An 18,983-nucleotide genomic window follows, 5' to 3' on the forward strand; every position below is an offset into this window, starting at 1 on the left:
TTCACTCACACATCCAAAACCCTATTAAAGACAAGTCTCAGAGAATTTTCACAGAAGAGGAATATTATTAACACCAGAATCATGTGAAAGTCAACATACAAACTGGAAAACTGTTGCATGCTGACAGCACCTTTCCCATAGGGTCCACTGTGCCCTCCTTTGTAGAGGGGATACAGCTCCACTCTAAAGTTCCTGGAAAGCTTAAGAATAACTTAGGTAACTGAGTTCCTCGAGATCAAGGAGTAAGAAGCAATATTATATGATAGCTAAGCACAGGTCCTAAGGGCAGAACTGCTTGGATTTGTGGCCCAAATCTACTATGTACATGTGTTACTTAGATATTCCTGGGGTCAATTTATATATTCCTGCCTCAGTTTTCACATCTATAAAATGGAGATAACAACAGTACTTAGCTCATGCAGTTACTATGAAAATCAAATGAGCTAATACATGTGGTAAAACATTTTGAATAATGCTTGATACTAATAAGGACTCAGTAGTCTTCAACTACCAGATTATTCTTGCTCACCTATATACTTTCTGCATTACCTATCATGTGGTGCCTTGCACAGAGTGAGTAACAAACGTGCTAAAAAGAAACAATATACAAATTTTCCAGCACAAAATTACACTGATCCACGATCTTCACGTGCAAACCTAACAGGGCTATGTCATCTGTTAATGGCAGGTAGTAAAGAGCATGGGCCATAAGAAAAGTTAAGAACAGCCGTAGTAAAAAAAAGAAAAGAAAAAAAAAGGACTCCCCTGGTGGTCCAGTGGTTAGGACTCTATACTTCCAATGCAGGGGGCTAGGGTTCTATCCCTGGTTGGGAAATTATGATCCCACATGCTGTATGGCACAGCCAAAAAAAAAAAGGAATAGCCACACTAAGAGATTTCAGCCTAATGAGAATCTTGTTGAGAGATTAGGTAAGTCACATGTATGGTAGGCAAGGACTGATAGCCAGCTACTTTACAGGTTACTGGGGAATATGATGTGGTTGCCTTACCTTCAGTAAGATTGAGCTATAAACTTGGAGCTGATTTATAGAAGGATTACTTATGTTTAGTTATTTTTAATAAATGAAATGAAGCTTATCCTGAAAATGACTTAGACTCTATCCTCCATTCAATGGGACATCGTCAGTGTCAAGGAAACTTGGCATCTCTAAAATTAAGTAGATATGAACTAATAAACTCATCCTCAGGCTCCAAGCCTACGTGAGTGTAAAGATCAGATTTTCAGTTTAATGTTCACTTGACTCTATGAGTCAAGGAGTGCTAATTCTTTTGGCATTATATTTGTTAGGACTCCTACTGGTAATCATATAATAAGACTGTAAAAGCTTCTACAACTATGAAAATGTTTCAAATTACCTGTAAATCTGTACTAATGTGATATGATTTTTATATACATGAATTAATCAATAGTAAGTTAAAGATGATTATATCCTAACGATTTCTTTAGTCTTTTATTTTAGTGTCTGAGAAAATAAGTAAGAAAAGAATGATTCTACTTATGATGTCATGACCCCTCCTTAAAGAAGCCACTTAAAAATAAGCTCAGTTTTCAATTTTATCAGTGGGGTCAATAGTTATTACATTGTAATTCTATAGATAATTACAGGAAAGACTGAAAAATGAATTTAAAATTAAAACTAAAGACAGATTTCCAAAATATTAATATAATTCCATAATGCTTTCTTGGAGCTATAAATGAAATGGTTATAATGTATATCTTAAGAGCAACTCAATTTAACCTCCCTTGTCCAGGTTTCTTCATTTATATGAATAATAATAATATCACTTTTAAACTGTTGTAACAAATTCGAAAATTTATGTAAAGTATACAATGTTGGGCATATGGGATTAAGCTGCAAATAAATGTTACTTAAGATTTTTATTATTATCCTCCTGCTAAGGTTTGCTAAAAACTTTACAAAACATACTACTGAAATGTCAAGTTGGAAACACTGCTGGCAAAGCTGTTGGAACTAGAGGAATCTGATTCTGTTTATGATTAAAATGCAGATCTATATAACTTCTACACATAATATACATATATTTTAAAGATATAGGCTCTTCAAAAAAAAAAAAACAACTATGAAACAACAAAACTATGAAAATGGGAAAGCAATCAATATAAACCCATCCCCAGCCCTTTTATATCACAAGTCTTTGAATGGTCTAAAGTAAACTTCAGAAAATACACTATTAAAGAAAGTTAGAAGAATTTTAAATATATAAAAAAGAATGAGAGTAAAAAAGGATATAAATGAGGTAATGGAAAATGGGAATGTAATTTTGGCTAAAGAAAAAGGTAGGGCTAGCTGCCATTTGGTCAGAGCTCATTTCAGACCTCATTCTTGGGATTCAGAAGCAAATGACTGAACATGCTTTATTGCTGTTTTAGAATTCACTATGTAATCCTAATGAGAAGAATAAGGTAAAGTAATCCATGGTGTGTATTACCTACAAATCAAAGAAAGAAAAATGGAATAAAACTCTTAAAATATTAAAAGCCAATGACATTTTTTGACCATTAGCCATTTTTGAGATCAGTGCCAGAGACTTTTATACATTTAACCAAGTAAAATTCTACCAAAGGGGCAGGGAAAAAACCCTCATTCATTCCCACAGAGTTGCAGAAAACTTTGGACTTTGTCAAAATATCTTCGTAGAAATGTGAATAAAAAGCTACTGTTTTTGAAAATATTTGTACATAGATTAGCAAAAATTTGTAAAACTAATGTAAAATTAAAGAACTATATTCTTCTAAGGGATCAAGATAGGTGGAAAACTCCTGAAACATTAAAGAGGATCAGATAAAATCTGAAGGTCCTTCCAAGTTTAGGCATGCTTCAAACATTGCTGTGATGAGGGCACTGCTATCAAGGCCCGGTAATGTTCTGCACCTCTTTCACAGCTTAGGAGATAGAAGAGGTTATTCACAAGGTAATGACGTCAACACAGAGTCTTTGGTATTAAAGAGATGTTAAGTTCCACAAAAGAAGGGTCAAAGACCACTTTGTCACTGCTCTAAATCTATCACCAAGAACAGTGCTAAGCAAACACTGTATGGCCAGTGGATGCACCAAAAGACTGGGAGTAGGTAGGGACTTGTATACAAAAAATGATACACAGATAAAATTGCTGGAACAATGGGAAGAGACAGAAAGGGATAATTTAATTAATGAAGTCAACCAGTTAAGTATTAAATATTAAGTGCCCACTTTTATTCGAGATGCTAAACATAGAGCCCTGGACCAAGACAAATTAAGGGCTTACACACTGCTGAGGGAGAGAGATTAATGAAAACAAAATAGTGCTTGTCAGAGGATAGGGGATGGAAAGGGCACAATTTATATTCTTTATTACAGATGGATATAAGGAAAGCTTTTCTATTCTCACAAAAGGAGAAGGAAAAAAAAAACCCACCAGGTTCCTCTATCCATGGATTTTTCCAGGCAAGAATACTAGAGCAGGTTCGCATTCCTTTCTCCAGAGAATCTTATCAACCCAGGGATCAAACCCTGGTCTCCTGCATTGCAGGCAGATTCTTTATCGTCTTGGGACACCAGAGAAGCCCAACATAAAGACAGCTTTTCTCTTCTCAAAAAAGGAAAAAAAAGGCGGGGGGGGGGCTATCTTGAAAATCTAACATACAAAATCGCAAATTAAGTTGGGGGTATCTCTATAAGACACAGAGTGAGGCCATCTTACTTTTCTGTAACATTCTGCTTCTACTTAATGGGAAGCCGTGTACAGAACTGCAACAACTTACTTATTTCCATAGTTTTAAAAACATATGCTTTCCTTCCCAGAAAACATCCTAAGCTGGTTGAGCTACTGCATCTTCCCAAAATTACATAAATAAAGTAGAAATGAGGCTAGAAAATGCACATGAAAGAATATTTATCATGTTTCATACAACTAAATTATTTTTGCACAATGCTCTTTCCCCTCTCTCCAGCAAAGCAAAACTTCCCATGCCAAATTCTTCAATAAGCCCCTTAAGGTTGTTCTCCAATGACAAGAACAAATGAGTGCTGTTAATGATTTTCAGATTTAAAGCAATAATTCTCATATAAAACAATTTTTTCCTTGAGATTTGCCAAACTATTTCTCTCCAGAAAAACTGTATCCTTAGCCCAAGAACTTTTCACTATATTGTCCAGGCTGACTAATTTTTACCTTGAATGCAAACCAACAGAAGAGACAACTTTTCAACAGATGATGAGTTGAAAGCCAAGAAAACATTTTCTACTTTTTATAATTTAATCCACATTGAATTATAAATAAATCTGGCAGTATCAAAGTAAGAGTTTTGTCAGCATATAAGCCTCCATTTTCTGTTTTAAATTTCATAGAGAATGATGATTGGTTTCGTTCATAATTCATAACACTAAAATTACACCATTAGTTTGGATAATGTCTCTTATGTTAAGAATAGGTGATTAACCTTTACCTTTTCTCTGTACAGTACAGATTCTTTTGGTTGACACATCTGTTCCAAAAGAACCTTCGCAGACATTAAAGGATAAGAGGTGGCTGTTTAGTCACTGAGTTGTGTCTGACTCTGTGACCTCATGGACTGTAGCCAGTCAGGCTCCTCTATCCATGGGATTTCCCAGGCGGGAATACTGGCATACACTGCCTTTTCCTTCTCCAAGGGATCTTCCCGACCCAGGGATCCAACCCTGGTTGTCCGCTTGGCAGGTGGATTCTTTACTATGGAGCCATCTGGATAAAGGATAACATTATGCAAATTCTGTACACTTGAGGAGGGATAGTTAACTAGAAGCTCCTAATATGCACAATGAGTATTATTTCTCAAATGTCTTCAGGACAAGTTATCTCCTATCAAATGTACAGCATCTTGTAAATGTTGTCATTTTTGGCATCTATCTGCACCAGGCCTAGTTTAACATGAGTGGGGAAAAAATTATGAAGAAAAGTTAAATTTAAAAGCCATGATCCTAATTCATTTTAAATAAGGACAAAATATGAAAAATGTAAATATTAACAAGATACAAACTATTGTAAAATCTTCATTCTTCAATATACTTTAGTTTTGAAGATTAAGAATGAGAAAATGAACCAGCTGCCTATGATATAAATAAATCAAGCAGTCAAAAAGTTGTATAAAGTTGAAATGCTTCACATTTTTTTAGGAAAAGCATGTTTGTTTTGATAGATGGGATGAATACATTTAATCTCAAAGTGTGCCATAAAATGAAACTGTCACTACATTAAAAAGGTGATCTTCATGCTGGAAACAAGCTTAACTGCATCACAAGAACTTGTCTGACAAATATTTCACTGTTTCATTTTCCTGTCCCAAGTCTAACAAACATTTGTGCCAAACATTCTGCAATCATCTCACAATCTCAGATGCTTCTTCACAGACTGGTATAGGGATGAATAATTATATGGAGAATCCAATGTATAAAATTATGTAGATGCTAAAGTGTATGTTTCATGTACAGAATACATAACATTCCTGGCAAGAATACACAGAATACTTCTGTACAGAATACAGAATATTCCTGGCAAGAATACACAGAAGAACTATACAAAAAAGATCTTCACGACCCAGACAACCAAGAAGGTGTGATCACTCACTTAGAGGAAGACATCCTGGAATGCAAAGTCAGGTGGGCCTTAGGAAGCATCACTATGAACAAAGCTAGTGGAGGTGATGGAATTCCAGTTGAGCTATTTCAAATCCTAAAGATGATGTTGTGAAAGTGCTGCACTCAAATGCCAGCAAATTTGAAAAACTCAGCAGTGGCCTGGGACTGGAAAAGGTCAGTTTTCATTACAATCCCAAAGAAAGGCAATGCCAAAGAATGTTCAAACTACCACACAATTGCACTTATCTCACATGCTAGCAAAGTAGTGCTCAAAATTCTCCAAGCCAGGCTGCAACAGTCTGTGAACCATTAACTTCCAGATGTTCAAGCTGGAATTAGAAAAGGCAGAGGAACCAGAGATCAAATTGCCAACATCCGCTGAATCATTGAAAAAGCAAGAGAGTTCCAGAAAAACATCTACTTCTCTTTTATTGATTACACCAAAGCTTTTGACTGTGTGGATCATAATAAACTGTGGAAAATTCTTCAAGAGATGGGAATAGCAGACCACCTCGGATCATAATAAACTGTGGAAAATTCTTCAAGAGGTGGGAATAGCAGACCACCTCACCTGCCGCCTGAGAAATCTGTATGCAGGTCAAGAAGCAACAGTTAGAACTGGACATGGAACAATGGACTGATTCCAAATCAGGAAAGGAGTATGTCAAGGCTGTATATTGTCACCTGCTTATTTAACTTATATGCAGAGTACATCATGAGAAACACTGGACTGGATGAAGCACAAGCTGGAATCAAGAATGCCGGGAGAAACATCAATAACCTCAGATATGCAGATAACACCACCCTTACGGCAGAAAGCAAAGTAAAACTTAAGAGCCTCTTGATGAAACGGAAAGAGGAGAGTGAAAAAGTTGGTTTAAAGCTCAATACTCAGAAAACTAAGATCACGGCATCCGGTCCTGTCACTTCATGGCAAACAGATGGGGAAACAATGGAAACAGTGACGGACTTTATTTTGGGGGGCTCCAAAATCACTGCAGATGGTGACCGCTGCCATGAAATTAAAAGATGCTTGCTCCTTGGAAGAAAAGCTGTGATCAACCTAAACGGTATACTAAAAAGCAGAGACATTACTTTGCCGACAAAGGTCCATCTAGTCAAACTATGGTTTTTACAGTAGTCATGTATGGATGTGAGAGTTGGACTATAAAGAAAGCTGAGTGCTGAAGAACTGATGCTTTTGAACTGTTGTGTTGGAGAAGACTCTTGAGAGTCCCTTGGACTGCAAGGAGATCCAACCAGTCCATCCTAAAGGAGATCAGTCTTGAATATTCACTGGAAGGACTGATGGTGAAGCTGAAACTCCAATACTTTGGCCACCTGATGCGAAGAACCGACTCACTGGAAAAGACCCTGATGCTGGGAAAGATTGAAGGCAGGAGGAAAAGGAGACGACAGAGGATGAGATGGTTGTATGGCATCACCAACTCGATGGACATGAGTTTGAGCAAGCTCTGAGAGCTGGCGATGGACAGGGAAGCCTGACATGCTGCAGTCCATGGAGTCACAAAGAGTTGGACATGACTGAGCAACTGAATTGAACTGAACTGAAAGTGTATATTTTCTATTTTTAGCATAAGTTTTTGCCATTCCCCTTCACCCTTTGGCTTCTAATGGGGTTTTCCCAGTGATTCAGATGGTAAACAATCTGCCTGCAATGCAGGAGACCCAGGTTCAATCCCTGGGTCCAGAAGATCTCCTTGAGGAGGGCATGGCAGCCTACTCCAGTATTCTTGCCTGGAGAATTCCACAGATAGAGGAGCCTGGTGGGCTACAGTCCATATAGTTGTGAAGAGTCGGACACGACTAACCAACTAACACTTTCACTTTGGCTTCTAATTCTTGAATAACCCTCACAAACATGCATCTCGCTTAACAACGGGTTGCAAAGAGTCAGACACGACTGAGCAACAGAACTGAACTGAACTAACAGAGGGTATGAGAAGTAGAGGAGGAGGAGAAATCCAGTAAAGCAAAAAACAAAGAACAGAAAATCCACCAAGTGTTGAGGGTGGTGAAGTAGCGTAGATAATGCAACACTGTGATCACTAGTTCACTAAGACAGGATATAAGATGGGGATCAGGTACAGAAAAAGGGGGGAAATGATTAATATACTTCTGAACATGCTAAATTAAAAGTTACCAATAGATATCTCATTCAATCAGCATTTGAGTACCTAAAATGTTACTAGGCCACAGGAATTACAAAGCCAACTGGATATATAGGTCGAGTCTAAGATTTGGCAGTCATCAGGTGATATACGGGAAAAAGCTGAATGAGATCACTTTAAGTGTGTGTATGGAATAAAAGGAAAGGACTGAGACCTTTGAAGAACAGATTTAAGAGAAAGACAGAGAAAGAGGAGTCAAAAAAACAAAAGCCATAAATTAGAAGGTAAATCAAGAGAGACTGGTGCTACTGGTGGATAATTTCAGTAAGGAAGATTCTGGGTCATGAGAATATATAAAGTGAAAAATAACTGAAAAGAGGAGTTAATGCAGATCAAATTGAAGACACAGGAAAGATTATGGTTCTATTATTTTCTCCAAACTAACTTCTATACCTCAGTGTTTTCTTCATTTGCTTTAACCCACAGGAAAAAATTACTCCGTTTCAGGTATCAAAGTTGGGAGAAAACATATATTCTCTAAAGGAAAACGTTTCCAGATTCCACTATTTCAATGATTTCCCACCACACCCTCAAAGGTATATAAGAGTGTGCTTCATTGCACATGGACAGACAACTTCAAACCCTCTACTGAAGTTTCTACTGTGGATAAATATAAAACAAAGACCCCTGAACTAGACATCACAGCACAAGGATTTATGTTATTTTGTCCTTTTTAATAGAAAATAATCTTAATCTCCTTTTCTAAAAAACAAATTATGAAATTTGAGAAAAATATTTATTTCAATGAGAAAAAAACACAATTGTGGAATCAGTAAATTTTAGCAGAAGTTTCACAGCTATCATTGGAAAGATGTTAGGTCAGAACCTCAGAACCGTCATTAACTAGGTTTTAGGATTCTGAGTCAGCTCTTTACCTTTCTGGACTTTGGTTTTCTCAAGTGTAGTATCAGTGATTTATGTAGAAGAGACCACTGTGGTCCCATCCAGCCTTAAGAAAAACATGTGTGCTACTTCTAGGTAAAGAAAACAAGGCTTAAAGAAGACAATTCAATGACTTGAAAAATTAATATGATAGAGCCATTTTGGAATTTACAGTTCCCAATCCTCAGTCTGCAATGTGGGAGACCTGGGTTCAATCCCTAGGTTGGGAAGATCCCCTGGAGAAGGGAACGGCAACCCACTCCAGTATCCTTGCCTGGAGAACTCCACAAACAGAGCCTGGTGGGCTATAGTTCATGGGGTCACAAAGAGTTGGACACAACTGAGTGACATGAATTCAAAAAATTCTGTCTAGTGTTCTTTATGCTATGAAAAGTTTATGTTTTTATGGAGTATGAAGATATTGATGAGTTTTAAAAGTCCTCTATTCTTTCCTTCCCCACTTTCAAGAATGTCAAAGACAAGGTAATGGTAGAAAGTAGAGCGTATGCAGAATGCCTTTCCTAATATCAGCTTAGAGCCTCTCTGACTGAGTTATGTTTATTATGGCCCTTTGATATTATTTATAAAGAAACAGACAAACGGTATGTGGCCCCTGTCTGTATAATGCACAGGAGTACTCTGCCGTCAACATAGGATGCACACCATTTCCTATTCCCACTGGAATGTGAGAATGCCCCGCAGTGATATGTTGAGTTAAGGTCTTCTCTGACAAGCTAAGGTGATGCTCTAGGGCAGCTGAATGCCAGTGCATCAGCTGTCTTTGCCCTACTTTGTGTTCTGGTCACTGGTACTATGAAGACTTCAAAGATGACACTGTAGAGTCTGCTAAACAAGTAACAGGTCTGCCCATTGTTTTCAGAAATAGTTACGGTGAAATCCAGTATGAGCAGTTACATAAGAGACAGAGTGGAAATAGGGGTAGAAGGGGGTACCGGGAAAAAGCAAATGTTACCTTTTGATTACTCTCTACATAGGATCAAGCCAACTTATTTTAATGCATATACTAGGCATACATAATATAAAGCATATACTAGGTATACATAATATATTTTCGGTATTTAAATTCACATATACATTAAAAAGGTATAGTTTCAGTCATGTTTTATTCAAACACCTAATAAAAAATTACTATTCCTATTTTGGTGAACATCTTATGTTATTGGTTCAATACTTCTTGGAATTCATCAACACTGTAAAATATACAATAAAGAGATACACACTACGCGTAATAATATGTAAAATACAGATTTGTCTCAGCACTGAGCTAAATTTCCACAGCTAAACAGCTAATTTCTTCCAGAAAAATAATAACACCTTCATTGAGACTGTTTTTCATAATTCAGTGTTAGAATACCTGCCAACAATATAAACCAAGAACTCATGATGTTGACAATAAATTCATTATATCTTTCGATCAATTTCTTAAGTTATTTTAATGCTTATTTTAATGCTGTTATTTTCACAGCATTAAACTTCACTGCAAACTACTAGTTCACTTTTTTAAAGCATTACTAAAATAGCAAAAATCTATTGCTTTACCATATTGTTCATTTCTAAGAAAAAATGAAAATACATTCCAGGTAGTAAGGTAACACATTCCTCTAGACAATTTTTTCAACTTAAGAATCCTTTCATTTCTTTAAAGGACACACAAACTTTTAAAATACATTGAATTTTATATAAACTATTGATTAAAGCAGAGCAACAACTAGGCACAATGAATATACAGTGACATAACTCACCTAAATAGGGAATGCAGGGTGTCATCTTTAAGCTACTTATATAGTCTCTGAGTCTTTTGTAATTATCTTCTTTACTCATTACATATTCTAGTTTTTCAAAGGTAGTTTTGTCTTTTCGACTTAATAACTAAAAGACAAACAGAAAAGCCCAAGTTATTTCTATATCTAATTTTATTATAGTAAAGACCTAAAAGTTACAATTACTATAAATTTGAATTTTAATTTCAAAGTTTTATTTTCTTTAAATTTTGGTAGTATATAAATAAAACAAAACCAGACATGTTTATTAATATAATAAACCCAAATTCATTATTTATAAAATACAATATACTTTGTATGTACCTAAAATAATTAACTTACTAAGTAGTAAATTATAATACATTATTTCTCATCTTTACTATTTTAAATGGTTAAACAATTTTATTAGTCATTTTCCTAACTTAAAATAATTATATATTCATATTCACCTCAAAGGCCCAAACATTTTCATGACTTGTCCCCTGTTCCCTCAAAGATAGATAATTCTTAAGCATTAAGGAATAAATACTGAACTTCATAATTTAAGTAATAATTTTTCTTGATGACTCTAACCATACCTAGTCCTACCAGTACTACAAAACTACAATTTACATGTTTGGATTTCTGACATTTTTTCCTTGATCCCTTTGATCAGTGCTGTATTACATAAGGTTGAACAATCAACTGCAGCTGTTTTAGGAGGCTTCAGGAGTAGATTTGTAGTACGTGCCCTTTGAGAAAAATGGAGATATCAAGGGGAATAAAAGAAAAGCAACGGCAGTCATCCAAAATATTATTAATTAAAAGATTCAGAAAATACGTGTTTTTAAGTATTTCAAAGACTCTGGAAAAAAAAATCTCTTCTTTAAATATGTGACGTTACTATTTCATTATGTTGTAAATCAGATTTCACTTTATGTCATAAAATATTTGTTATTTTATAGCAGGCAAAACACTTCCACCTATAAAATTCTCATCTAATTCTCCTACGAGGTTAAGAGAAAAGTCAAGAGGATTAATTTAAAGATGAGGCAACTGAGACCCCAAGGAGAAGTAGAACAAACTGACACTCATCAGTCATTCACTCACAGAGACTAGGCCCTGCTTTTCCGGGTCTCAGTCTGGTCCTGGAGACACAGTATTCTAACATCTAATCCACCACTCTTTCTAATATCACAAGTAATATAGTTGGGATTGATGCTGTAATCTATTTTTCACAGGCTCCAAGATAACAGATTATCTTCAGATAATCTCTAAAAAAAGAAAAAAACTGTCTAACCAGTATCCCTCCCTCTTTAAAACTTAAAGAGTTTCAAAGAGTCCTCTGCTTGAATATTTTAGATAGGTTTTCCTGCAAACACTGGTTTCATGACTTTCTGTGGCCCAGTTTCAACACACTTGGTTAGCACTTTCAAGATTAGGTGCAACTCTCCACTTCGATCTATAAATCCAAACATTCTTTTCTCTCCCACATAACAAAGTATTTGAATATGCAAAATATACTGCATGACACAGCAAGGATAACAAGAAATCTTTTTTTTCCCCCCAAAGTCAATCATTCCAGAACTCTGGTACAGTATCAGGAGAAACAAATTACTTGGAACTCATAGCTGATTTTGACATATCTGAAACACAAAACTAAAGAAGCACGGAGTCTGATATGTATAAAAATAACACATTTTGCAATTTTCATAACAAATCAATAATCAGAATGAAAGGATTCAATTTGGGGTGGGATAGCAGAGACTTGTTTTCAGAGGACTATTTTTAAAAGCTGTGGTAAAATATACATAATATTTACCATTTTAACTGGTGTTAAGTATATAGTTTAGTGGCATTAAGAATATTCACATTATCTGTCAATCATTGCAATCATCCATGGCTAGAACTCTTTCCATCTTCCCTAACTGAAATTCTCCATTAAACAGGAACTCTTCATCTCTTGCTCCTCTCAGCCTTGGAAACCACCTTCTACTCTGTCTCAATGAATTTGACTACTCTTGGCACCTCATATAAACAGAATCGTTCACTATTTGTCCTACTGTGTCTAACTTATTTAATTGAGCATAATATCATCAAGATTTATCCAGGGTGCAGCATGTGTCCGAATTTCAGTCCTTTTTAAGGATGCATAATACTTCATTGTATGTTTACACCACATTTTGTACTTTCATCCATCTGTTCGTGGACATTTGGATTGTTCATACCTATTGGTTATTGTTAATCATGATGCTTTTTTATACACTGGTATAAAAATGCCTGTTTGAGTCCCAATCTTTGATTCTTTTGGGTATATACCCAGAAGTGGAGTTGATGGATAAATGGCAACTCAATGTAATTCTAATTTCTTGAGGGTACTTCTATGTTGAGTAGAAACAGTGAAAATGGGCATACTTTTCCTTGATGTTAAAGAGAATGTTTCTAATATTTCCCCCATTTGTGATGCTGTGTTTTGGTACATTCCCTGTATTTGAGGGCACTAGGATTTTGCACCATACTACCCTTTCACTGTTCATTATTTCTTTCCTTTTACTTGGGTTAGATTCTTCATCTGTCACAACTTTTATATTTACCTACTTTATCTCTTGTACTATCCTTGACCCCTCTGTGGTACAAACAAGCCTAAAAAAAATTTCAACTGGTTAAATACAATTAATTCTCAGCACTTGTCCACAGTAATGCTGAACACTAAGTTTCACTCTAAGTTCATGACCAAAAATCTCAAGTGGACCTTCCTAAGACCTACATGTTTCCCTAATTAATTCACTCTCACAGTCCCCTTGATGACTTGCATCCTTTCCTTTCTTCAAACCTCCAATACCTCTCCCACTGTCAATTAATGACCTTGCTGTTTATGTCTTACGAAACAGAATTCTGCAGAAGAATTCTGCAGAATCCCACCACCAAATCTACCAACATACCTGTGTCTGTAACCAATCGCACCCCCTTCTCTCTTGTTAAAATGGAGAAACTGTTCCTGTCCCACTGGAGTACTGGACCTTATCTCCTCTGGGCTAATCTAGGGTATCACAGGCTTGACTTCTTGTTCTCTTACCACTTCCTCATTTTATTAGATCACTGTACTACCACTCAAGCATACTGTCACAGATCTCATCTTTAAAATCAAAGCAAAACACCACAAATCTTTAATCTCACATTTCTTCTAGTTACCGCTGGCCCTCACCCCTGTACTTCACAACAAAATTCCTCAAAGGCACTCTCTATTCTTACTGTCCCATTTTTTCCCTCCACTATTCTCTCAAATCCAATCATTCCAACATCTTTAACAAGGTCATCAATCCTTTTCAATTGCCAGGTCCAACTGCAATTGGGTCCAATCACTTATCAGAAATTCTTCCCACATATCACAGAAGAGCATGAGGGAAGTATTTTACATCTCATTTACTCTGTTTTATTTTTCTACAGAGCATTCATCATTATTTATGATATATCATTTATATATTTACAGCTTATCTTTTCCCAGTAGAATGTTAGCTCTATAAGAACAGGACTTTGTCTATATCATCCACTATGCACGTCAAACAGTTGGTACCTAGCAAAAGTGTGGAATATTTTCAAGTTGAATATGAACACCAAAAATTTTATTCAGATTAATAATGGAGCTGTTAGTAAATTTAAACAAAACTATTTTCGATGCAAGACATGAGAGAGAGACAATGAAAATAACTTCAAGGAAACAAACATTAACTTGAGGGAAATGTATCTCATTTTTAAACCACAATATAAACCAGAGTACAATTTCTTTTCCCTAAAACTTCAAAGACGGAATTCATGACTATGTATTTATAATCACTTCCATTCCCTCATTAAATTAAAATTTTAATAAGAGAATTAGGTCATCATTATTAAAAATAATTTTTAGAGTAGGAAAACTGTTCACTCAGGTGTTTCTAAAATACAAATGAAATATAAAGAAGATCATAAGCTTTTCCATACTAATGTTTTTCCAGTATGAGAAACATCTGTCTCTTCAGATACTATGAAAAATGAGAACATCGGGCTAATTAAAAACAAAGTTATATTTTAATAAGTAAAAAAGTGTTTTAAAGTTAGTCAAGTCTTTATTCCAGGACAGTAAGAACACACTAAAAATTCTGTACAAAATGTAGTAAGCAAAATCATTCCTCTTTAACATTAAAGAACAGTATTAATATGAACAGATTTAACTGAATCTAAAGTTTCAGTTCTATAAAATCTAAATGAAAAATACCCAGAAGCTTGAGGCCAGTATCACACTGATCAACTATAAAAATACACAAATTTGCAAAAGTAAAAACTCACACTCTGATCCTGTTAAACAGAACCAAGTATGATTAGCATAATATCACTATGTGCACAGAAACACTGCCTACTTCCATGTTAGCTATCAGATTTTCCTTTATTCCTCAGGAAAAAACCCAAGAGTTTACTGAGTAAAAAATATTGTAATGGAAATCTGAATCAGTAAATTTTGGGGGCAACTTACAATTTATATCTCCCTCAAATTTTCCAAAAGCATAATCTTTACATGATTAATGCAATTTATTTTCACATTTACAGTCTCCCATCAGTAAACTTTGGAGAAGGCGATGTACTCTTGCCTGGAAAATCCCACGGACGGAGGAGCCTGGTAGGCTGCAGTCCATGGGGTCGCTCAGAGTCGGACACGACTGAGTGACTTCACTTTCACTTTTCATTTTCATGCATTGGAGAAGGAAATGGCAACCCACTCCAGTGTTCTTGCCTGGAGAATTCCAGGGACGAGGGAGCCTGGTAGGCTGATGTCTATGGGGTCGCACAGTCGGACATGACTGCAGCGACTTAGCAGCAGCAGCAGCATCAGTAAACTTGAAATGTTATGTTGTCAAAAATGTTTAAAGAAGTTCTGCAAAAATGATTTCCTAAAGAGCAGAAACCAAGCACCAAGTTGGTTTTTAGCTCAAAATACCTAACAAGCCTCATGAAATACTTATTTAAGGGGAGAGGAAAAAATGTAGGTTTCAAAGAACAGAGTACAAAGTAATTAAAAAATCCTTATCTATTATCATAATATTAACCTTACTAAGAACTACAAAAGGAACTAAAACATCTTCACTTCCAACAGGAAGTCTAACCTATCATTAACTAAAGATTACTCACCGCCCATGTTTTAGTCAATCTGAAAATTGGGGCACTCTGTAAGCCAGAAACCACTGCCATAAGTGCATGAAGGTTATTCAGCTCATACAACTTCTGGAAGATTAAGAAAAAGGGGGAGGAGAGACGAAAAATAAATAGCATGAATACAAGACAACTTGAACACAAATACAGTTTAGGCAACTGGTGGTTCTTATAGCATACTTACTACCCTCATTGTTGAGATTTGTTTTTGGGGTATCCACTGTGTTTACAGTAAGCTGATTTTTGGACCACACAGAACTCCCTCTTAGCTCTGGGAATACATCTACCTCCAGTTGTCTAATACATCAAGAAAACCAAAGTTATGGCTCAGTATCAAAGTTAGCTGGTATGCATCCTTGTTTCTAGTAGGCAGTTTCCTTTCTTATATTGAACTATTAGTAGTTCTGCCTTATGATCCAAGTTCAAAGAAAGGCCCATGCCCAGGATCCTGATTTGTGTCCTACTCGGGACCCCTAACATTCCAGGGCTAGGGTTCAAGCTTGCTTTTCACAGCCCCCCTCAATTTCTGGCTTCCTCCCGCCTGAATACGCATTCCTTTGTTCCTTGTTCATGGTGGGACGTCTACCTGCTTCCCAATACTAGACATTGCTTTTTATAGCCTCCATGCAGAAGAATCCCATATGATGCTATGCGTGCATGCTAATGCTAGGTTCCGTCAGTTTATCAAGAAATCATCTACTTTTGTCAAATTATTGCTAATTGCCTAGATTTCTTCAAACTATCAGATGTTTACACCTCAAGGGTCTTATCATATAAAACTGTCCTTAATCATCAAGAAACTCCAAGACAAACATTGCCTATTATGAATGTAAGAACCAAGGACAGGCGAGGGGTTCTATTCCTTTGACGAACCCTAATACCACCTTAACTCAGGTCTCAAAGAACTCCCATAAAATTTCAAGAAATAAGAACTCAAGTTTAAAAAAATAAAAAAGGGAAAGGAAAAAACACAAGGACTCTTTCCGCCATCTTTCCGCGCCACCATAATGGGGTGTGTGAATGTCTTGGCGGATGCTCTCAAGAGTATCAACAATGCCGAAAAGAGAGGCAAAAGCCAGGTGCTTATCAGGCCGTGCTCCAAAGCCCAGCTCAGTAAGTGTGGAAGGATCAGCTCCAGATTTGATATGTGGCTCAAGATCTATTACTAGAAAAAGGGCAGAACAACCTGCTCCCATCCCATCAGTTTGGTTTCATTGTGCTGACAACCTCAGCTGTCATCATGGACCAGGAAGAAGAAAGACAAAAACACATAGGAGAGAAAATCCTTGGATTCTTTTTCTTTTTCTAGGGATGTAGATTTGTAAAAACTAGGGATGTAAGTTCATGCAAACAAAATGCCTCAGAGGAAAAATAAGAAAAAGAAAAGGAAACAAGAATTCACAAATGGAGAACATCATCAGGTACTGGCTTCGAATGAAATGAAAACGAAGGCATTATCCAAAAAGCAACACAAAAGCTAAGGAATCTTTTTAAAGATGTGAAATAAAGGTTAAAAAGACATGAAAGGTAGAGGGGAAAAGGCTAACATTTATCTAAATGGAGCTACAGAAGGATGTGATAAAAAAAATAACGGGGTAGAAACAATATGAGAGGTGAAAGTGAAAGTTGGTCAGTCGTGTCCGACTCTTTGCGACTCCATGGACTATACAGTTCATGGAATTCTCCAGGCCAGAATACTGGAGTGGGTAGCCTTTCCCTTCTCCAGGGGATGTTCCCAACCTAGGGATCAAGCCCAGGTCTCCCACACTGCAGGCGGATTCTTTACCAACGGGGCCACAAGGGAAGCCCAAGAATGCTGGAGTGGGTAGCCTATGAGAGGTAATGGTGGATTATTTTCCCAAATTACTGAAAGACACTAATTCCCAGGGTGAGGAAGCTCAAGAAATCCCAAGCAGAGTAAATAAAAAAATGAATTATGAATTTGGAATCGCATTTTTCAAGAACAAGGGTGACAGAAAGACGCTTCCAGACAAAATAAAGAGAGCTTTAAAAAAAGATTTAAAAATGGTGCCAGAATGATTATTTATATGGAAAAATATGAACTGGAATCCATAATTACATGTATTTTATCTAAAATTAAAGAATTAACCACCAAAATCAAGGCTATAGAAGTTTTAAAGAGTAATGTGTGAGAAAATCTTTGACATTTTCACAGTTTAGAGTAAGATTTAAATGAGGTATTCTTTTAAGCACAAGACAATAAATAAGACAATAAAAGTTAAAGATTAATATATTTGACTATTAAAGTTAAGAGCATCTGTATCAAAAGACAATAGGAAAAGAGTTGTAAGACAGGTCACAAATAGGAAGATGTATGCAAAGAATATAGCAAAAAACTTTAGCATTTGGGATTATATTTTTTAAACTATAAAAATCAAAGACCAACACTATAAGAGAATACTGTTCAAAGAAAGATCTTGAGCAGACATTTCAGGAGAGAAAAATGTAAATAGCCAAAACCCAAAAAATGTTCATTCTCATCAGATTCAATGAAAGCTATTGGTCTCATTGTCATTTCTTTGAAGGTAATTTGTCTTTTCTCTCTATATTTCTAGTGTTTTAACCTGCAGTTGAGCACCAAGAGACTCACACAAGAATGCTGTATAAGTAGTGGTACCAATAATAGCAAAAATCTAGAAACTCCTTCCTAAGTTTCTAGGCTGTCTACTGGCCCTACAGATTTCAAATTTGCTAGCCTTTCCCCAACTCAATCACATGAGATAATTTCTTAAACCTTTTTATACATTATATACATACACATGTGTGTTTTCTGACTCTATAGAACCTAACTGAAACATCTACTAAAAGAAGAGAAAGACCTGCCTGTTTTATAAAAACAATATAGAAGGCAAAGTCCCTACAGGGATTGAAGAGACAGTCATGGACAAAAAAATTATGAATTTAGGCCTTGGGGTAAAAGTAAGCACTATCAGAAATAACTCAAAGTATGAGTCTGAACTGGAATGAAATGATTATTTGATGAGAATAATGACAAGTTTAATGGATTTGGTGGTTTTGAGTAGAACATACATTAAAAAAAAGAAAAAAAACTGACAAAAACACCAGAAAACAATAATGAAAATTCAGGATCTATGGAGAAAAGACATGGATTCTACCAACTAAAACCCAATCTTTATCTAACATATCACAAAGCATATTTTTAAAAATTTTATGACACTTCCAAAAAAATAACAGATTTTAAGAAGGCTAGCTCTGCCACCTAGTGCCATAGAATGTTAGAATACAATTGCTCCCAGGTGCTCAAGGAAAATATGGAAGAGTTATGACTTACAATATTTACAATGATTATA

The 18,983-nt window shown here is 35.9% G+C and overlaps 1 protein-coding gene across 16 annotated transcripts in view; it reads right to left on the bottom strand.

Annotated features, from left to right (window-relative positions):
* Window positions 1-18,983, bottom strand: part of RALGPS2 (Ral GEF with PH domain and SH3 binding motif 2) — a 163,675-nt gene that overhangs the window by 64,903 nt on the left and 79,789 nt on the right. For 15 of the 16 annotated variants that reach the window (XR_014052422.1, XR_014052423.1, XR_014052424.1 and 12 more), the window contains 2 exons: window positions 15,631-15,723; window positions 10,474-10,600 (listed from right to left, as the gene is read on the bottom strand). Coding sequence is in view for 12 of the 16 variants with exons in the window: in XM_081485981.1 (XP_081342107.1) it covers window positions 10,474-10,600; window positions 15,631-15,723 (220 nt within the window). In the remaining 4 variants the exon portion in view is untranslated. Of the gene's footprint in view, window positions 1-10,473; window positions 10,601-15,630; window positions 15,785-18,983 lie in introns of all 16 variants that reach the window. The other variant, XM_081485983.1, reaches the window with a different exon arrangement.

This window comes from Giraffa tippelskirchi, chromosome 5 (assembly GCF_054371585.1).
Source record: "Giraffa tippelskirchi isolate mGirTip1 chromosome 5, T2T-mGirTip1v1.2.pri, whole genome shotgun sequence".
NCBI lineage: Eukaryota > Metazoa > Chordata > Mammalia > Artiodactyla > Giraffidae > Giraffa > Giraffa tippelskirchi.